The sequence below is a fragment of the Hyla sarda genome, chromosome 4, assembly GCF_029499605.1.
Source record: "Hyla sarda isolate aHylSar1 chromosome 4, aHylSar1.hap1, whole genome shotgun sequence".
Classification (NCBI taxonomy): Eukaryota; Metazoa; Chordata; class Amphibia; order Anura; family Hylidae; genus Hyla; species Hyla sarda.
This window is the reverse complement of record NC_079192.1, coordinates 343,796,620-343,819,494: the sequence shown is the minus strand read 5'-3', so window position 1 is coordinate 343,819,494 and position 22,875 is coordinate 343,796,620. Positions and strand designations below refer to the sequence as shown.

The following is a 22,875-nucleotide window of genomic DNA, read 5'->3' as shown; positions in this document are numbered from 1 at the left end:
GGAAATGGAGGGAGGTTCATCAAAACCTGTGCAGAGGAAAATTTGCCCATAGCAACCAATTCGATTTCAGCTTTTATTTTTCAGAGGCCTTTTTAAAATGAAAGAAGCAATCTGGTTGCTATGGGCAGCTGGTCAACTTTTCCTCTGCACAAGTTTTGATGAATCTCCCCCCTGGTTTGCAAAAAAGATGTTCAGCCCCTTCTCCTCCAGTTCTGTTTCCTGTCCTGGGACAGGAGGCAGCTTTTCTTAAAAGGAGTACTGTGGTGCAGGAACACTCATCCTTTGGATAGGGGAGAAGTGTCTGATAGCTGACTTGAACCAATTGATCTGTAAGCTAGACAAGGCTCCAATAAGGTAGAACGAGGATCATCCAAAAAGAGGACCATATTGTCGGCATAAAGCCAGATTTTAGCTTCAGTACCTAAAATATTTCACCTGCTTAATCCAACAAGTGTGGTGCTGCATTTAAATATGCAAATGACCAGGCCCAAATGTCATCCATCCCGCGTTCTGCAGGAAACATAGAATGTGTCTGCAGATAAGAACCATTTGGCCCATCTAGTCTGCCCAATATTCTGTATACTATCAATAGTCCCTGGCCCTATGAAGGATAACCTTATGCCTATCCCATGCATGCTTAAATTTCACTGTATTTGCAGCTACCACATCTACATTCCACATGCTATTCCATGCATCCACTACTCTCTCACTGAAGTAATACTTCCTAATATTACTTTTAAACCTTTGCCCCTTCAATTTAAAACTATGCTTTCTTGTGGTAGTTTTTTTTATTTTACCAATAATTTCCTCCTTTACTGTGTTGATTTCCTTTTATGTATTTAAGTCTCTATCATATCCCCTCTGTCTCGTCTTTCTTCCAAGCTATACATATTAAAGTAGTTCTCCAACTGAAATCTTTTCTCCCCCACTGTGCCGGGGCTGTAAAACTATACATAATAAACTTTCACCTACCTGCCTATGATCCCCCCTGTTGCTCCGATATCGCCGCCCATGCTCCGGTCCCTGTCAGCTTCCTCTTCCTGCGGGTCGGTGACTTCACTCTGCGCTCAGCCTATCAGCGGCCGCGACGGGACGCTGCTGCGGCCGCTGATAGGCTGAGCGCAGAGTGAAGTCACCGACCCGCAGGAAGTGGAAGAGACCGGGACCGGAGAATGGGCGGCGATATCGGAACAACGGGGGATCGTAGGCAGGTAAGTGAAAGTTTATTACAGCGCGGGCACAGCAGGGGTTAAAAGTTTTAGCTTAGAGAACTCCTGGTCCTTTTACCTTTCCTGGTAAGTTTTATCCTGTAGTCCATATAGTAGTTTAGTAGCTCTTCTCTGATCTCCAAGATATCTATATGCTTTGTGAAATATGGTCTCTGGTACTGCGCACCATACTCTGAGAGAGGTCTCACCAGTGCTCTGTGCAGCGGCATGAGCACTTGTCTTTCTACTATTAATACCTCTCCTTATACACCAAAGCATTCTGCTAGCATTTCCTGCTGTGCTATGACACTGTCTGCCTACCTTTTTTTAACACTTTAACGACGCAGGACGTATATTTACGTCCTGCGCCGGCTCCCGCGATATGAAGCGGGGTCGCGCTGCGACCTCGCATCACATCGCGTCGCCCGGACAATACTGGAGGCAGAGAGTGAGCGCTCACTGCCTCTAATGAATGCAGAAGAGCCCAGCGCGTTTTCCACACGAGAAGAAGGCGCCAGACAGTTGAAGTGAGCGCTCACGCTCTGTAAAGAAATGTCGGCGCTTAAATATGAAAGATAAGGGGAGCATGCACTAAGACCTGTGTATGTCAATCACACAGCAGTCCCAGCGCTGGTGTACAGGGGATAGGCGTGACGGCCGCAGGGCATAGCGAATCCCTGGCCACGCCTATCTACATATAAGTGTTTTTTTAGCTAATAAAAGCCATAATAATAGGGATAAAAGCAAGGCTGCAGACATATTTTACACAACATACACACACTGTGGTTAGGTTATATGCCCCAAACCTCATGACAGTTGCGCTTTAAGTCTTCTGAAATAATGACCCCCCCCCCCTAAGTCCCTTTCTTTAGATGCTGAGCTTAGGACTGTATCACATATTCAATATTCTTTGCATGGGTTTTTCATGTCTATGGTGCATTATCTTGCACTTATCCACATTCAATTTTAGTTGCCAGAGTTCTGTCCATTCCTCTATTTTACCTAAATCCTTTTCCATTTGGCATATCCCTCTAGGAATATCAACACTGCTACAAATCTTTGTGTCATCAGCAAATAGATACACCTTATCATTGAGATCTTCTGCAATATCACTATTAACCTCTTAAGGACCCATGACGTATGCGTACGTCATGAGTCCCGGTCCTGCGATATAACGCGGGGTCACACGGTGACCCCGCATCATATCGCGGCGGGCCCAGCGTCATAGTGAAACCGGGACCCGCCTCTAATAGCGCGCGGCACTGATCGCTGTGCCGCGCGCTATTAACCCTTTAGCCGCGCGCTCAAAGCTGAGCCGCGTGGCTAAAAACGAAAGTAAAAGTGCCCGGCTAGCTCAGGGAGCTGTTCGGGATCGCCGCGGTATAATCGCGGCATCCCGAACAGCTGTAGCACAGGAGGAGGTCTTCTTACCTTCTCCTGCGCTGTCCGATCGCCGAATGAATGCTTCAAGCCTGAGATCCAGGCTTGAGCATTCAATCGCCGAAAACACTGATTGATCCGTTCCTATGGAGATGGATCAATCAGTGTAAAAGATCAGTACATGCAATGTTATAGCCCCTTATAGGAGCTATAATATTGCATAAGAAAAGTGTAAAAAAATCATTAACCCTTTCAATTATCCCTTCCCCTAATAAAAGTTTGAATCACCCGGCATTTCCAAAAATAAAAAAAACATTATGTAAATAATAATAAAAACATATGTGGTATCGCCGCGTGCGGAAATGTCCGAATTATAAAAATATACCGCTTTTTAAACCGCTCGTTCAATGGCGTACGCGCACAAAAATTCCAAAGTCCAAAATAGTGCATTTTTGATAACTTTTTATACCACGAAAAAGTGAATAAAAAGTGATCAAAAAGTCTGATCAGAACAAAAATGGTACCGCTAAAAACTTCAGATGACGGCGCAAAAAATGAGTCCTCAAAGCGCCCTGAACACAGAAAAATAAAAAAGTTATAGGGGTCAAAAGATTACCATTTGAAACGTATAAATTTTCCTGCATGTATTCATGATTTTTTTCGGAAGTGATACAAATTCAAACCTATACAAGTAGGGTATCATTTTAACCGTATGGACCTACAGAATAAAGATAAGGTATCATTTTTGACCAAAAATGTACTGCGTAAAAACAGAAGCCCCCAAAACTTACAAAATTGTGTTTTTTTTCATCAATTTTGTCGCACATTGATTATTTTTCCCGTTTCACCGTAGATTTTTGGGTAAAATGACTAATGTCATTACAAAGTAGAATTAGTGACGCAAAAATTAAGCCATTATATATAATTTTAGGTGAAAATTTTTAAGAGTTATGATTTTTTAAAGTTAAGGAGGAAAAATTGAAAATGAAAAAACGGAAAAAGTCCGGGTCCTTAAGGGGTTAAAGATATTGAACAAAATGGGTCAGCCACTGTCCAGCTTATTGATAAGTCTTCTATGTTGGACAGTGTCAAAAGCCTTACTAAAATCTAGATAAGCGATGTAAATCAAGATAAGGAACTAAGTACCATGCTAGACAGGCCCACCTTCCTTATATTTAAAGATTACAGGGATTGTTCCACAAGACTTTGGTGCAAATATTCAAAACTGGGTTGAAAATGTATTCTAGAAACTGAAGGCCTGTAAGTTTAATATCTATTGTGGTAAAATATTTGATGCTATTCTTGAGTATCTTAATGAAAATAACCATCTAACACAGCACCAACATGGGTTTATGCGGCATGGGTCCTGTCAGACTTATCTGATCAGCTTCTATGAGGATGTCAGTTGTAGATTGGATCAGGGAGAAGCTGTGGATGTTGTGTATCTAAATGTTTAGAAGATATTTGACCGCATTAAAGGTTGGTGCTTGAAATGAGGATGCTGGGACAATGGTAACTCTATGTAAATGGAATAGCAACTGGCTCTGTGATAGGAAGCAGAGGATGGGTATCAATGGAAATTACTCTGGTTGGGTGACAGTTACAATTGGTGTACCGTAGTGGTCAGTACAGCGTCCACTTCTTTTCAATATGTTGATGAACCTGTAGAGAGATTACACACTAAACTGGATAAGGTAATCCCCACAGAGGAGGATAACATGATAAGGTAAAACTGCTACTGAAAAAAAGTTTGGGGGGGGGGGGGGGGGGGGAGAGGGTTGGGGGGTGCACTGGTGGATAGCAAGCTCAACTTTAGTGACCGGAACCAGGCAGCAGCTGCCAAGGCTAATGAAATTGTGGGACGCTTCAAGAGAGGCATAGAGGCTTGTAACAAGGACATTGTTTTGCATCTGTATAAACCCCTAGTCAGACCTCACGTGTAGCATTGTGGGCACCTGTAAATAAGAAGAACATGGCTGAACTGGAGCTGGTGCAGAGCAAGGTGACAAAGATCATTAATAGTATGGAAGGATTACAGGACAAGGACAAGTTATCAAATTCGGGGTTATTTAGTTTGGAGGAAAGAGGTCTTGGGTGCAATTTGATCAAAATCTTCAAATATATGAATGGACAGTACATAGATCTTTCTAATGATCTTTTTATACCTAGGTCTGTAACCACATTTTATTTATTTATTTATTTATTTATTTATTTATTTATTTATTTTTTTTTTAAGAGCAGTGAGACTATGGGAGACTCTGCCACTTGATGTTGTGATGACTAAGTCTATAAAGTTCCAGGGGGGCCTAGATGCATTTCTTGAAAAATATAATATTACAAGTTATGGATATTAGATTTGTGAAGGTGCAAAATTGATCCAGGATTTCTTCTGACTGCCACATTTGGAATCTGGAAATAATTTCCCCCTGGAATGGGGCAATTGGCAAAAAAGCAAATTTTTTTTTATAAATGTAATTTTTTTTTTGTATTCCTCTGGATCAACACGGTCAGTTATACTTCGAACTTGATGGGCTCTTTTTTTTTTTTATATATATATATATATATATATATATATATATATATATATATATTTTTTTTTTTTTTTTTTCAGCCTATATTAATAGAGCATTTACTTTTTTCATTTATTTGAAATGCTTTGCCTGATCTAACATTAATTTTAACTCCTACGACAACAATTTTAACCAAACCTACTCAGTAGTAGGACGCAGCCAATATTATATTTGCATTTTTGTTTTTCCTCCTCATCTTCTAAGAGCCGTAACTTTTATATTTCCATCCACAAACCCACATGAGGGCTTGTTTTTTTGCATGACCAATTGAACTTTGTAATTACGGTATATCACTTGGGCTGCATTCACACTACGTCTGCAGCCTATGGCTGCTGGACCAGCGCATCTTCTCACTCGCTTTAATGTGCCAACCGGAGTCAGATAGTGACTCTGGTCGGCTAATTTTTTGCCCTGTATCCGGCTTGGTGACCGGACCTAAAACCATGGTATACTACGGTTTTTAGGTCCAGTCACAAAACCGGATACAGGGCAAAAATGAGCCGACCGGAGTCACTGTCTGACTCCGGTAGCCTCATTAAAGTGAATGGGTTTCGGCGTCGGTCCGGCTGGGATACGGGAGCTCCCGGTTCAGAAATTTCCCAGTCAGACCCGGCAGCCGTAGGCTGCAAACGTAATGTGAATGCAGCCTTATATTACCATAAAATGTATAGCAAAACAAAACAAAAAAAAAATTACATTTGTATAGGGAAATCGAGAAGAAAACTGCAAATGTTTTCTTCTGTTAGGCAATGCAAATAAAATTATTATACCCATGTTTCCATGATTTCCTTTTTTTATTAAAATATATATATATATATATATATATATTATATTATATTATATTATATTATATTATATTATATTATTTTTTTTTTTTTTTTTTTTTTACAAAATAAGTATGTTTAGAAATTTTCCATATACAGGGGGCTAATTTTTTGTGCTGTATTTTTTTATTTTTTTTTCTGTTTAGCGTTTTGTAAAATTTTATACAAATTGTATAGTAATAGAATTTCATAAGAGCTTATGTGAGAACAAATATTTTTTTATGGATTACAGCTCACCATGAACTATGAAAATCCTCCACCATATGCAGGGGCTAATCCACCATACCCACCATATGGACCGCCTCAAGGTGGCCCAGCTCAGTATCCTGGTTACCCACCACCTCCTGCTGGATATCAACCAGGGCAGCCAGGCTATCCAGGGTATGCTCAGCCTGGCTGGCAAAGTGGTCAACCTCCAGCACCAGTATATATGGAAGCTCCTAAAAACACAGGTATGTAAGCAGTGAATAAGACACACAAATTATTTCCCTATGTTAACATTGTCAACATACTGACTAAATAGTTCTATTCAGGCTTTTAGTATGTTAAACTGAATGTCTAGCTAAATTCAATGCATATACATTTTTTTTCATATATGTATAGTGTTAAGAGCTTTGTTTTTCCTTTTTATGGAGCTCTATATGTCTTGTTTAGTTATACATTCTAGGGACAACAATGGAGCTCTATGGCCCTCATTTACTTAGAAAATCGGGTTGTAAGTCTATGTTGCTTTCTTACCCGACTGCTTTTTTCCCCTGGTATTTATTATTATGTCGCATCTTGTTTGTCGCACGTGCGTTTTGTTGGTTTTGGTTTCCAACTCCTCTGAGCTGTCGGGGAAAAAATCCACAACAATTCAACAAATTCGGGTTGGAAACCTTTATAAATACGTGGGAAAGCTCAGAAATGTCGGGTTACGCCCCTTTTTCGGGTTTGGGAGAATCCACATCGGGTCCGTCGGGAAAAAATGTTGCATCGTGTCGCAGACTGGCGCACCATGTCTGCGACATGGCGCAGACAAAGATGCAACAAAAAAAACCGAAAAAAGAAGTCGGGTTTAGAATAGTAAATGAGGGCCTATATGTCTTGTTTAGTTATACATTCCAGGGACAACAATGTTACTGCCTATAGCCAAGCCCTCACTAGGAGGAGTTTACTGCACAATGTTACATTCAACTCAACAGAACAGTATGCCCTAAGCTCTCTGCTGGTTGTATGTGGTTATGGCAGGGATACTTTGTCACTAAGCTTTGGGGAACTGTAACTCATTTGTAAATCCCTTCATTTGCCAAAAATGCTAGAATAAGCATAAAGCCTTGGCCAATATGTGTCTTGCATCCCTGCATACTGCCTTCCACTGTCTATAAGGGAGATTCTGTCTTTAGCAGCAGAGAGTATGAGACAGAGCACAGAATGTGGGGGCTTTTTCTATTTGCAAAAGAGTCTGATCTGTGTGAATGCAAGCTGAGCCTGACTGCCTACTGGTGCTATGTGCAGGAGAGAGAGAGAGTGCGCGCAAGTCTGGGTTGTGTGCATGCAAGCTAAGCTTGTTTACACTGTCCCTAAAAGATAAATCAAGGCATCCTCTCTTGGCAGCAGCTTGACAGCTAGTTTATAAGTAACCCCTTTTCCTTTCACGTGCAATCTTTAAAATGGTTTGGTAAATCATCCCTTAACACTTAAACCAGCACCATGTCATGGCATAGCAATAAGGAGTATGTGCTGTAATTGACCAGGCAACTAAGGGAAAGGAGGTAAAAGTGTGTACTACTAGCCAACAGCCTAGCTCTGGACCTGTCCCCTAAAATGGAAAGAATGAGAAAAAAAAACTGTGCACCATTCTCAGGGACTCAATATCTCAGGGACTCAATATCTGCAGTAGGGGATTCTCAGGGACTCAATATCTGCAGTAGGGGATTCTCAGGGACTCAATACCTGCAGTAGGAGCACAGAAATCTCCCTTAAGTGTTAATGTAATAAAACCATGAAGGTTTTTAAAAATATTTTGAATTCTGCCCTAGAAGGGTGTCTTTGTTTTAGAGGAGACTCTGTACATTCAAAGTCCAATGGAGGGTTTATGGTTTCCACTACTAAAATGCTGGAGAAGCAGCCTGGCACCAGGTTTAAGATTTTTCTTTGAAAAAAGGTAAGTTAATGGGCCTTGGTTAGGTATATATCAAATAGGTCCTCATCCAATGGGCATTCTCAAAATATTGGATGGGAGAAAACCTTCAAGAAATTTGCAGCATAAACTTATTGAGAAGCTTTGGGGTACAGTCCCACGTCATTAGAAATGTAATTGTCCTTGTATAAGGTGTGTGACGATCCGTCTTGGGGATTAGCTCTGGGATCGTCCTGGACCACGCCACAGGATGCGTTTCTTCTCAATAAACCAGCAAACAAACGCTTATAATGCAAATCTGGCACCTTGCCAGTTTTATTAGACAGGTTGCAGGGTAAGAAATAAACAAAAAAACAGGAACAAAACCAAATCCTAGACTGTCTGGTCACTGACTAAACAGATCAGCTTGTCCTGACTAACAACCGCTGAGCTTCCCTCAGCCGGTTAAACATATGTCCCCTGCAACCTTCTACTCACACTTCATGTCACTCTCTTTGAGCCACTCATAGCTCGGGCTGTGTACTCCTCAGCAGGCTCTGTCTCTTCCCTACAGCCCACATGCTGTCTCCTAGGAAGAGCCCCCATTACACTGAGTCTCAATCTCATATACACTTCCCTTCCCTCCTGCCTCATTACTTAAGAAGCAGGTGAGAGCTTCTGAAGGGTGAGCCAAGGAAATACACCCTTTCCTTGCCACACTGCCACAGGTGCATATTGAGCTTTTAGTGGCCCTGGGCCCCAGATTTCCCTCTAGCATTCTTGTTCTAGTTTCATACCCAACCATCTCTCGTATGTAAGCATATAGACCTGTTTGAAACTGTTGAGCAAGCTATATGTATTAAGAGACATATTGTATAGAATGTAAACATGCTCAGAGTGGTTAGGTTGAGGGACCACTGTTATTTCTAATAGTTCTAAAATGTAGTTCTTCCATTTATGTTTGGTGATGGGAGAAGCTGTTTTAAAAGGGTCTACTATATCTTTGACACAATAGAGGCCAGCAGCATTCTAAAGTCAACATATCATAAATGTAGTATTGTCAGGAAGACAATAAAAGCTCTGTTTCATACCTTTTCTTCTTGCTCACAGAGTGGGCTGCCGGCAAGAGGAATGGGGTGTGCCCTAGCAGGCGCTACGTCTCTAAGGGGACCGCCTCCGACCTCAGTTCACGCTGGCCCGAGTGAGTCTGGCTCGAGGAGGAGCAGCGTAGAAGCTGCAGGCCGGCTGGGAGAAGGTGAGAACTTCTTCCACAGCTCTGTCTCCGGCTGGCCATGTCAGCAACTGCTGTGGGCACAGCGCTCGCTTCTGCCTGTCTGATTGACAGATGGAGCAGTGCTGTGCTGGTCACGTGTTCTGGCTGCAGTCTGAGATTTAGGACTCATGCCAGGCCAGTATGAGTCCGAAATCTAGTGGCGGGTTTTCCCAAGTTAAAATAAACGTGAAAATAAACATAATTTTTTTTTTAAATAACATATAGTTAGAAACTTATTAGAAATAGCTTGGATCCTGTGTGTGTCATAGATCAACAGTACACAATAGACTACATTGTTTTTAATGGGGTCTGGGATGTTTTGTAGCATATTATAGGACAAAGGACAGTGTTGCATGTTGGGCTATTTTTTTTTTTCCGTTTTTTGTGACCGAATCTAAGACGAATAAAAGTATGCAATAAATTACCGGATAGGGACTAATAAACGTAAGGAGTTCAGATGCCCTAACCATTTGTACCAGATATTTCTGATGGTGGGCCCCAGGGTTCACACTGAAAATACAATTTCATTGGTGTGAAAAGCACACAAGATCTCCTGGAAATATTTTTTTAAAGGAACTTTGGTACCTGTGGAACTGAATAGATGGTACAAACCGTTTTAAAACTCTTAGTGCATCTGGTGGTTATTTAATCAGGTATACAAAAGGGAGTTATATTAAATTTCAGAGTTCTGATTACATTTTTAATCGCCTAGGAAATGGTACTGCTTGCTAGTTTGCATTGGCAATTGAATATGCTCTGTATTGTATTCTGTTCTTTAAATTGTAGCATGGATAATACCATCATCGTGCTGCAGCAAATTCTGTGCATCCTATTATCTTAGGTAAACAATGCCTTTATAACCAGCTGTTTGTTAATAGAAAGTAAAAGTATGACTTGATGTCTGCTGTAAGAATAAAAAAAATTATATATAGTAACATAATAGAATGTTTAAGATAAATAAGTAATTTTTGTAGAATAAACAGGCTAAAAATGAAAGGTTTTATAAGCTTATACAAATACTGAAAATGCTCACTAGCAGAATTGGCTAGTGCCTTTAGAAGAAGCCACGGACAGGTCTGCTATTAGTCAGACCTAGGTTTCCAGGACTAGGTGGAATGGAGCTCTTGTTTAAGTCCCAGTTCTTCTGGCCATAGACGCTGAAAAAGCATTTAATAACTTGAGTTGGGACTGGCTGAGCCTGGTTCTTCGCCAATATTGCTCCAAAGTATATTACCTACTTAGGAACAAAAAATTGCTGCTAAACTACAAATAGATTATTACAGAACTAAAAAATTGGAACATGTAGGGCAAACACCCTTGTATAGCCTATAAAAAAAAAAAAAAAAAAAAAAATCAACCCTATGCCTAGTCAAACAAGACAGGGGTATTCTTCAGATACCTGATATAGGTCTATGTAATCAAACAGCTATATGGTGTCAGTGACTGGTATGTGGACACTACTGTTTTCTCTAACTTACCCCTAGAGAATGAGTTAGCTTTTGAGTAGGCTCTGCTACAAAATTTGGTTCTCTTTTTCAGGAAGTCAAACATAGGCAACTGTACAAATTATGATACTGTCTCTTTAAATCCCTGCCATTATGGAATTCACCCACCTTTACACAGGGTCCACACAACAAACTCTACATTATGGAACTCTCTCTGTATTCATATGGTTGGTAAAATTATAGACAAGAAGAATGGGGGATGGAATGTCTTGGAAAACAAGTTTTACAGATCTTTCAGTACCACCAGTTAATAGGTCATTGCACGTCATTAGTTTGTTATTTTGCAGTAGTGAAAGACAGGAAAATTTCATGTATTCATTAGGGATCGACCAATATTGTTTTTTTTTTATTTTTTATTTTTTTTTAGGGCAGATACCGATACTCTATGGAGGTTAGGGCCGATAACATATACCGATATTCCAGTATAAGTTAACGGCTATTTATCGACCCACCCAGCACCACGCTGCAGATCATTGATTTAAATCGGTTGCTTTAAATCAATGAACTGCAGCGGCTTTTGCGGTGCCAGAGACCGCCGCCACCCGCTTCTCTCCCCCTGCCTGTCCTGAGTCCTATGACCGCGACCACCGCGCCACACTGAACCGCCCCGGCTGGAGACCGCCGCCCCACTGCCTCCCCCATTCCCGGTTTTATAATTACCTGTTCCTGGGGCCCGCGCTACTTCTGGCTCCGGTGGCGTCCTCCTGAGCTGTCACTGTGCGCACTGATTGTGACATCGCTTTGAGGACGTCACTCGTCATTGCGCAGCGCACAGCGTAACAAAGGATGCCGCAGGAGCCAGAAATAGCGCGGATCCCGAGAACAGGTAATTATAAAACCGGGGATAGGGGAGGCAATGGGGCAGCGGCCGGGATAATCCAGTGGGGAGTGCGGCGCGGTGGGTGGGGTCGTTGCGTTGCGGGGGATTATCGTCAAGGTAATTACCGATAATCCAAAATCGTGAATCGGACGATTCCTAGTACTCATGAGAAGTGGTGGTCTCCAATTCACTCTCTCATAATTACTTTTTATGAAATTGTTTACTTCTTCTATGGTCTGCACATCCTGGTGCGCCAATTACCTGGCAGCCAGGGCGTACAGGTGGGTCCTGCATACCCAACGGGTTAACTATTTATTTTGCTCACTAATTCACTTGATGCAGATAATGCAAACACAATCCTTTCAGAGAGGGAGGAAGTTAGCAAGGCAGCAGTGAAGAGAAAAAGCATTTACGATGCTGTTCAGAGTGCGGAAGATCACAAAAGCAGGAAATTACCGTAGTTTTAGGTGCGTAGTCATTTAAATGCATGTGAGACTGGCTAACAGAGGCTTTTTATCTGAAAACAGTACATTAGTAATGCAATTTCTCCCCTGAACATAAAACATTAAAATCCTATTATTGTGTAGCTCCCCTCATGCTGACAGAACACCTGTGGGGGGACATGGGGTTAGATTTATCAAAACCTGGCCATAGGAAAAGTTGCTGAAATCTGCCCATAACAACCAATCAGATCGCTTCTTTCATTTTTCACAGGCGTTTTCAAAAATGAAAGAAGCGATCTGATTGGTTGCTATGGGTGACTCAGCAACTTTCCTCTGGACAGGTTTTGATATCCCCCATGGACTCAGACTGTTGACTCTGTCCTCTGGCACCGAGACATAAGCAGCAGAAGTTTTAGAAGTTGCAAGGTGGGACCTCCATAGATCAGTCTTGGTTTTTCCACCTCCGGAGCTGCACCCAACACTCTAAAGGAATGCCAGGTGCAGCAGGGAGCTTGCGGGGGTCCCCAGTGGCAGGAGCCCCGCGATCAGACATCTTATCCCTTATCCTTTGGGGTGGAGTACCCCTTTTAAGCTTTTTGTTAAGCTTCTCAAACCATTCCTGAACAATATTTTAACTACAAAAGAATGCATCCTTCTAAAAGAGACCACTTTTATTATCAAATACATCTGCCATAACTGGGTATATTTAATGTGATGTATACCACCTGATAAAAACATTGGGGGATATTTATCAAAGTTGTCTATGTCCCGCATCAATATAGACCAAACTACAGAGGGTTAGTCTGGTCTATTGTGCACCCAATTTATCAAATGGTGCACGGCTCTTGATAAATTCTGTGCACAGACTGCATGATATATGCTTTAGTCTATATTTAAACCTGCTCCAACATGGTCTGACATTTCGGCGTACTTTCAGCCTATGCGACTTGTCGCTGAAAAGTCGCTTTTGATAAATTCAGCACCAATGCATTTTTCAATGCATTTCAGTCTAAAATAGACTTGCATGCATCATGTTCTAAAAATCCTCTAGAGCAAAAGTCGCAGAAAAGTCGCACAGATTTAGACTGCGACTTTCTGTGCGACAAATTTAGACAAGAAAAAACAGTCTAAATCCTTTGATAAATCTCCCCCATTGTAGCAAATTAGCATTGAATGAATGCCAGAACCCAAGATTTTCTATCAAAATAATACACAGAGCATTACACTACCTCCACACAATCTTGCCTTCTTCCTATAGTGCATCCTGGTGCCATGCTGACCTGTAGTTAAATATATTTATATATATAATATATATAGAAATATATATTATATATATATATATCAACTTATTGCCTGAATTTTATAGAAAGTGTGAAAGAGTGTGAAGGCTGAGTGGGCATGCATTTTGTGTGTGTGTGTGTGTGTGTGTCTGGGGGGGTCACTCCTTAAAGGGGTACTCCGCTGGAATTTTTTAAAATAAACTGATACCAGAAACTTATACAGATTTTTAAATTGCTTATTACTTAATTTCTTTTTAAAAATCTTAATCCTTCCAGTACTTATCAGCTGCTGTATGCTCAACAGGAAGTTCTTTTCTTTTTGAATTTCCTTTCTGTCTGACCACAGTGCTCTCTGCTGACACCTCTGTCCATGTCAGGAACTGTCCAGAGCAGGATAGGTTCGCTATGGGGATTTGCTCCTACTCTGGACAGTTCCCAAAATGGATAGAGGTGTTAGCAGAGAGCGCTGTGGTCAGACAGAAAGGAAATTCAATAAGAAAAGAACTTGCTGTAGAGCATACAGCAGCTAAGTACTGGAAGGATTACGTTTTTCAGCAGCGTACCCCATTTTGTAATATAATTCCCTTCCACCCATGCATATGATCATCTTTATTTATCCGATTACCTTTATTTGGTCTGTGGTAAGGTATAGCAATCCCTAATTAAACATGACAGCGAGTGAGTTAAAGGGGTACTCCGGTGAAAACCTTTTTTCTTTTAAATCAATTGGTGGTAGAAAGTTAAACATATTTGTAAATTACTTCTATTAAAAAATCTTAATCCTTCCAGTACTTATTAGCTGCTGAATGCTACAGAGGAAATTCCTTTCTTTTTGGAACACTGGACAACAATAAATAAAGCATTAATAATAATAATAATAATAATAATAATAATAATAATAATAATAATAATAAGTCAGCAGAGAGAACTGTGCTTTCCAAAAAGAAAATAATTTCCTCTGTAGTACTGTTTTCTCACAATTCTTATGTGATTTTCACTCCAATATTTATTTTTACCAGCATACAAAATGACTGTTGTCTCAGATTTTTCCCAGCTTGCAATGGGGCCAAGACCTGACTCACTAGTCAGCAATGACAGGGAGCCTGTCTGCTTCAATAGGTGTAGCGATTGCATGGTGGGAGAGAGGGATCAATCTGCAATAGCTGTAGACACCCTGATTGAAAATCACACTGATTTGAATGGATGCAGCTCATTTATGTTTCAATGGGTGTGGTGGCTTAGGTTTGGGAGGGAGGAAGATGGAATTGTGGGATTTGTAGTAAAAAAAAAGTCAAACAGGAAATACCAGTTCACAAAAAATTAGGCAAAGTGTTATGGTAATCTCACAACACAGCCATTTAGCCCCAAGACAAGCGCAGATCCTTCCTAAGCATGTCAATTACTGTCTGCCAGGTACGTACTAAAATCACCTTATGGGGGATAACCCCTTTAAGAAACATGCTGCTTTTTCCATAACTGGATATTGTATATCTTTTATCTATTACATTATGTAAAGATGTCACATGGCAAAGGTATGCTTTTATGTAGAATTATAAATACTGTAAAAAGTAATGTCTCAACCTCTGTAGCTGTATATTTAATGGTGACTGGAGTTCTTAAAGGAACTAAACCCATAGCCTATCCTTTCCCTCTCACCAACCTATGTATTTGTCTAGTTTGAAAGAAAAGACATGTACAGTGTGTTTATAACACAGCATGCACAAAGATAGCAAAAGCAATTGGCTGGCAGCCATTACAAAGAGCTGCACTGACTGCTGGGAGTTGTAGTCTGGGCTGCAAGCAAGGAAAAAAAAAGAATATTCTAGAGACAACAGGGGCCACAGGAGCTGGCAGAATCACATTGCTAACTACAGGGGACACAGAACAGGTATTGTGGTGGCTTTGAGGCATTTGTATTTTACTTAACTTCCCCGTAGCACCCCTTTTTAAAGGGTTAGTCCTCTTTAGGAAACCCATTTAAAACTGACCATCACCACTATATGAGCTTGCTGGACATCTTCCAAACCCAAATTTGTCAATTAGACTTCCAGATGGTAAAATGTGATCGATCACTTGAGTGGAAACATTTCCAGTGCTCTAGAGATTGTGGCAGCATGATTTACTCCAGCCCACAAATGACAGTACTGTTCATGATTTTTGGCTTACATACAGCTGCTCTACCATGAAAACCCATTTCATAAAGCTCCTGATGCATCATTCGTCTGCAGATTTCCGTTCCAGAGGCAGCTTGGTGATTTTTACACACTGAGGGAGATTTATTATAACCAGTGCAGAGGAAAAGTTGAACGTTGCCCATAGCAACCAATCAGATTGCTTCTTTCATTTCAAAGGGCCTCTCAAAAATGAAAGAAGCGATCTGATTGGTTGCTATTAGCAACTGGTCAACTTTTCTTCAGCACAGGTTTTGATAAATCCTCCCCCCCCCCCCAGTGATTCAGCCCTTGGAGGCTTTGCTCAGAGAGTTTGGTTTATACCACGACCTTGACCAAGCCGGTGTTAATCCTAATACATTTATTTTTCACAAAAGCGATTACAATTTACGTGGGCTGATCAGAAATGTTACATGTTTAACCCCTTAAGGACATAGGGCGTATCCATACGCCCCCGTTTCCAAGTCCTTAAGGACCGAGGGCGTATGGGTACGCCCTGAGCATTTCCGGCCGCCACCGCTAGCCGGAGGGGAGCCGGAGCCGGATGCCTGCTGAAATCGTTCAGCAGGCATCCCGGCATATCGCCCAGGGGGGTCATTATGTCCCCCCATGTCGGCGATTGCCGCAGATCGCTGGACAATTCAGTCCAGCGATCTGCGGCGGATTCCGGGTCAATCGGGTCTCCAGTGACCCGATGACCCGGAATTACTGGCTGATCGGGGCCGTCTGGCTGGAGACGACCAATCAGGGCGCCTGCTGCGGGTGTCACTCCCGCAACCCGCTCCGCCCCTCTTCCGGAGGACGTGAGCGGGTGCGGGAAGACGACCCCGGGTGCTGGGGACCCCGATCCCCGGCGTCCCTGTTGGGATCGGGGCCCCAGGAGCGACGGCGGCGGCGAGGGACAGTCCTGTCTGGATCGTTGGAGGTGAGTGACAGCCTCCTGCTGTTGCTTAGCAACAGCTCCCAGCATGCAACAAGGGCATGCTGGGAGCTGTAGTTATGCAACAGCAGGAGGCAGACCACCACAACTCCCAGCATGCCCTTATGGGCATGCTGGGACTTGTAGTTTTGCAACAGCTGGAGGCACATTCTTTCTATGGAAAAGTGTACCTTCAGCTGTTGTGTAACTACAACTCCCAGCTTGCACAAACAGCTCAAGTGCATGCTGGGAGTTGTAGTGGTGCATCTGGTGATTGCATAACTACAACTCCCAGCATGCCCGTTGGCTGTCGGTGACTGCTGAGAGTTGTAGTTTTGCAACAGCTGAAGGCACACTGAGTTAAGTAGTAAACCAGTGTGTCTCCAGCTGTGGCATAACTACAATCCCCAGCATCCCCAACCAATGTAGTATGCCTCCGGCTGTTGCATAACTACAAGACCCAGCATGCCCTTCCGCTGTCCGTACATGCTGGGGGTTGTAGCTTTTGCAACAGCTGAAGGCACACTGGTTGCAAAACACTGAGTTTGTTACCAAACTCGGTGTTTCACAACCTGTGTGTCTCCAGCTGTTGCAAAACTACAACTCCCAGCGTGCACTGATAGACCGTCCATGCTGGGAGTTGTAGTTTTGCAACAGCTGGATGTTCCCCCCCCCCCCCCCCCCCCCCCAATGTGAATGTACAGGGTACACTCACATGGGCGGAGGATTACAGTAAGTATCCGGCTGCAAGTTTGAGCTGCAGCAAATTTTCTGCCGCTGCTCAAACTGCCAGCGAGAAACTACTGTGAACCCCCCGCCCGTGCGACTGTACCCTAAAAACACTACACTACACTACCAAAAAATAAAATAAAAAGTAAAAAGCACTACATATACACATACCCCTACACAGCCCCCCTCCCCTCCCCAATAAAAATGAAAAACGTCTGGTACACCACTGTTTCCAGAACGGAGCCTCCAGCTGTTGCAAAACAACTACTCCCAGTATTGCCAGATAGCCACTGACTGTCCAGGCATGCTGGGAGTTTTACAACAGCTGGAGGCACCCTGTTTGGGAATCACTGGTGTAGAATACCCCTATGTCCACCCCTATGCAAGTCCCTAATTTAGGCCTCAAATGCGCATGGCGCTCTCACTTTGGAGCCCTGTCGTATTTCAAGGCAACAGTTTAGGGACACACATGGGGTATCGCCGTACTCGGGAGAAATTGGGCTTCAAATTTTGGCGGATATTTTCTGCTATTACCCTTTTTAAAAATTTAAAATTTTTGGGAAAACAGGCATTTTAGGTAAAAAAAATTTTTTTTTTTTACATATACAAAAGTCATGAAACACCTGTGGGGTATAAAGATTCACTTAACCCCTTGTTACGTTCCCCGAGGGGTCTAGTTTCCAAAATGGTATGCCATGTGTTTTTTTTTTTTTGCTGTCCTGGCACCATAGGGGCTTCCTAAATGCGGCATGCCCCCATAGCAAAATTTGCTTTCAAAAAGCCAAATGTGACTCCTTCTCTTCTGAGACCTGTAGTGCGCCAGCAGAGCACTTTTCACACCCATATGGGGTGTTTTCTGAATCGGGAGAAATTGGGCTTCAAATTTTGGGGGGTATTTTCTGCTATTACCCTTTTTAAAAATGTAAAATTTTTGAGAAACCAAGCATTTTAGGTAAAAAAAAAATATTTTTTTTTACATATGCAAAAGTCGTGAAACACCTGTGGGGTATAAAGGTTCACTTTACCCCTTGTTACGTTCCCTGAGGGGTCTAGTTTCCAAAATGGTATGCCATGTGTTTTTTTTTTTTTGCTGTCCTGGCACCATAGGGGCTTCCTAAAGGTGACATGCCCCCCAAAAACCATTTGTCGCTCCTTCCCTTCTGAGCCCTCTACTGCGCCCGCCGAACAATTAATATAGACATATGAGGTATGTGCTTACTCGAGAGAAATTGGGTTTCAAATGCAAGTAAAAATTTTCTCCTTTTTACCCCTTGCAAAAATTCAAAAATTGGGTCTACAAGAACATGCGAGTGTAAAAAATGAAGATTTTGAATTTTCTCCTTCACTTTGCTGCTATTCCTGTGAAACACCTAAAGGGTTAATACACTTACTGAATGTCATTTTGAATACTTTGGGGGGGGGGGCAGTTTTTATAATGGGGTCTTTTATGGGGTATTTCTAATATGAAGACCCTTCAAATCCACTTCAAACCTGAACTGGTCCATGAAAAATAGCGAGTTTGAAAATTTTGTGAAAAATTTCAAAATTGCTGCTGAACTTTGAAGCCCTCTGGTGTCTTCCAAAAGTAAAAACTCATAAATTTTATGATGCAAACATAAAGTAGACATATTGTATATGTGAACCCAAAAAAAAATTATTTTGAATATCCATTTTCCTTACAAGCAGAGAGCTTCAAAGTTAGAAAAATGCAAAATTTTCATTTTTTTCATAAAATTTTGGGATTTTTCACCAAGAAAGGATGCAAGTTACCATAAAATTTTACCACTAAGTTAAAGTAGAATATGTCACGAAAAAACAGTCTCGGAATCAGAATGATAACTAAAAGCATTCCAGAGTTATTAATGTTTAAAGTGACAGTGGTCAGAATTGCAAAAAAACGCTCCGGTCCTTAAGGTGAAAAAGGGCTCGGTCCTTAAGGGGTTAAAGTCCTTAAGACTTTGCTCCATGCCTGATGACTGGCAATGCAGGGGCCGGAGGCTTGTGACTTCACGGCCCCGCCCCCTCGTGATATCACACCCGCCCCCACAATGAAAGTCTATGGGAGGGGGCGTAATGGCCGCCACGCCCCCTCCCATAGACTTGCCCCTTTAACCCCTTAAGGACGGACCTATTTTTAACCTTAATGACCAGGCTTTTTTTTTATTTTTTCTCTTTTTTTATTTTTTTAATTTTATTTGACACATGTCTCTTTAAATGGTAATAACTTTAGAATGCTTTTTCTGAGCGGAGCGATTCTGAGAGAGATTTTTATTTTTTTTTTGTGACATATTGTACTTTATTTAAGTGGTGCATTTTTGTTGACACATGCAGCATTTTTTGTGAAAAACACCAAAATATATATGTGTGTGTGGGTGTGTGTGTTTTTCAATGGTGTACACTGTGCGTTAAAAGTGATGTTATATTTATTCTGTGGGTCAGTACAATAATGGCGATACCCATTTTATATAGCTTTCTGTGTTCTTCTTCCTTTTCGGAGCAAAATTCTTTTTCTGTCATTCATTTTCCAACAGCTGTAATTTTTTTATTTTTCGTCCATTGCCATTGAGTAAGGGCTTATTTTTTGCAGGATGAGCTATAACTTTTTATTGGTATCATTTTTGCGATACATGCTACGGTGTTTACCGTGCGGGATTACATTATAGTTTTATAGTACACATCATTACAGATGTGGCAATACCTATTTCACTTGGTCTGCACTCTGCCCCTCCCACTTAGCCCAGCCCTATATAAATTAGCAGGAAGCTGCACAGGGCCCCTTCCTTTCTGGCAGCCTCCCAGTCTGACTGGGAACACATGGTAAGTGAGTTTTTACACCTTGTTCACACTGGTGTGGTGCCGTGGCACGCTGTCTATGGGGAGGCGCTGCCCTGGGACTGGTTTGAGTGGCATTGGGGTTGCTCTGCCAGTGGGTCGTTCCCCCTGTGGGCACTGGTGTTGTGGCGGTGGTGGTCGCCGCCCAGCGCTATGCCATTTTATGCTAGGGACATAGGGACCCACTACTTACAGGTGGCCGTGACGTGGTTAGTGGGCTTGACCTTCATGATCATAAAGTACACTAACGACCTGTTAGTATAATAAATGTTGCTGAGAAGCATTAGATAATTTTGCATGTTGTGGGTTTGATTTTATTTTACTAAAATTAAAAAACTATAACTTCATGCAGAATTCAATGCAGAAATTCTGCTGTGTGAACCCGGCCTAACTGGCAGTGAACAGCAGACTGCAGAGAAGTGAGACACCTAGTGGCCAAGACTTTTTATTTTTTATTTTTCTCTTCTGTGGTAAGGAGGTATGTTGCAGATTGCATGGGCAATAATGGCATCAATGGAAGGAAGTTGTTTGAAATGAAATTGACCTTTTTGTTACCATAACAAAAGTTAGCCATCAAAAACAGTGTTCTTAAAAGCTTATATTTACACATCTAATTTTTGTGTGTGTGGGGTGGGTGTGTGTGTGTGTGTGTGTGTGTGTGTGTGTGGGGGGGGGGGTGTTAGTCTTCCATTGAGTTCTGCTGTAACTAATGGAAACTAGGGCTGCACGATATGGGGAAAATGTGCGATTGCGATATGGGACGCGATATAATAAATGGTGAAATCCCGCCATTTCATGTCCAATAGCCTCCATTTTACAACTTCCAACTCATTTTATGCCCACCACCCATTTCACATCTCCCCATTTAATTTCTTTCTCCCCCTGTCACATTCTACCCTCATGGTCACATTTTCTTCTCCCATCACATTCCCCCCCCCCCCCCACCCCTGTCACATTCCTCCCCCACCCTGTCACATTCCCACAGTCACATTTCCCCCCCCCCCCCCCCATCCGTCACATTTGGCAGCACACGGGAGCCGGGCCGAGCAGATAATCGCAAGTTTTCAAAAAGGTAAAATCGAGATTCCATTGTTTTTGCGATATATTGTGCAGCCCTAATGGAAACACAGCTGTATTGTCCTACACCTATTAACTTCACAGCTGTAAAATTGACAGGCCCTCTTTTTCAGCTGTTTGCAGCTCCATATGTGGTCTTCACATCAGGCATTATCGGGAAGGAGCGGAACTTCTGAGGTATAAAATGCTCTGGATAGGTGCACTGTGGTTGCTGTAGGAAACAAGGCCAAGAGGACAGTGTTTTTTTAAAAGGCAAAAAGACAAGTTTTGATTTACTAAATAATTGTAATAACTACAACTACTTTTAAAGAATGGGCTAACTGATTGTTTTTTTTTTTCATTTTTAGTATATGTTGTAGAAGAGAGAAGAAGAGATAATTCCGGCGAAAGTACCTGTTTAACCGCTTGTTGGACTGCCCTTTGTTGTTGCTGCCTTTGGGATATGTTGACATGAATATGTATATTTTTAAGAAAAGCCAGAACACACAATACCTGTACTTGCATCTTGGTATCTTGTTTTTTCTTAAATTGGTTAAAAAGCGATATGCTTTAATTTAATTTGTAATAGATTTTCATATTTTAGGGCATATAACTGTCACATCATCTATCCGGTCAGGGCACTTTGATCTGCACTGTCTTAAAAAAAATGTTTTGTTCATTTGTGGGTTTTTATGTTTGCCTAGGTTTATGTCTATTCTCAAAACTGAGACCTCTGAATTAAACATAAGAAAGCATTACAGTATGGACAAGAGACATGACATTTCTGAAAATCTTACAATTACTGTATGTTTTTGCTTCTTTTGCTCTTAAGTTATTACTGACACTAGTGTTTAAAAACACCAAAGACAGACATTGTTAATACCATTTTGCCTTTACTATAACTCATATAGATAATTTTTTTCGGAATGTGTGAAATCTGTGATAGTTTCCTTTTACTCCTCTGGCAAAAATATTGTTACTATGCAACTATTAAAGAATGATCGCATGGAAAATCATGCTGTTTGTTTTTTGTGTGTGTACAATTCAGAACTCTTTCCCTATACAATCTGTTTATGTTAGCTTTGTGTCATTTTGTTGATCTAAAGATTAACCCGTTAAATGGCTGTTTGCTGTCTGGGCATGCTGGGATTTGTAGTTTTTCAAGATCCCTTCCCCTATGTGAATGTACAGGTTAAATTTACACGGGCGGGGGGTTTACAGGGAGTTTCCCAATGCAAGTTTGAGCTACGGCAACTTTTCTTCCGCAGCTCAAACTCCCAACAAGAAACACTCTGTGAACCCCCGCCCATGTGTGAATGTACCCTAAAAACGCTACACTACACAACACAACACATAATAGAGTAAAACACTGCATATACACCCCCTTACACAGGGCAATGTTTCCAAAACGGAGCCTCCGGCTGTTGCAAAACAACAACTCCCAGCATTGCCGGACAGCCACTGACTGTCCAGGCATGCTGGGAGTTTTGCAGCAGCTGGAGGCACCCTGTTTGGGAAACACTGCCATAGGGTAATTTTAGTGAAGGAGGCAAGTGTAATTCTTGCATCAGGGTCTGTCCTTATGCAAATCCCTAATTTAGGCCTCAAATGTGCATGGCACTCTCTCTCACTCTGGAGCCCTGTCGTATTTCAAAGCAACAGTTTAGGGCCACATATGGGGTATTCCCGTACTCGGGAGAAATTTGGGGGCCTTTTTCTCCTTTTACCCATTATGAAAAGAAAAGTTGGGGTCCACACCAGCAT

At 41.8% G+C, this 22,875-nt stretch overlaps 1 protein-coding gene across 2 annotated transcripts in view; it reads left to right on the top strand.

Annotated features, from left to right (window-relative positions):
- The window catches only part of LOC130267179 (cysteine-rich and transmembrane domain-containing protein 1-like), a 40,906-nt gene extending 18,778 nt beyond the window's left edge, over positions 1-22,128 (top strand). For both annotated transcript variants that reach the window (XM_056516531.1, XM_056516530.1), the window contains exons 2-3: positions 6,215-6,434; positions 21,480-22,128. In XM_056516531.1, the coding sequence (XP_056372506.1) occupies positions 6,221-6,434; positions 21,480-21,586 (321 nt within the window). In that variant the 5' untranslated portion in view covers positions 6,215-6,220 and the 3' untranslated portion in view covers positions 21,587-22,128. The remainder of the gene's footprint in view (positions 1-6,214; positions 6,435-21,479) is intronic.
- The last annotated feature ends 747 nt before the right edge of the window (positions 22,129-22,875 follow it).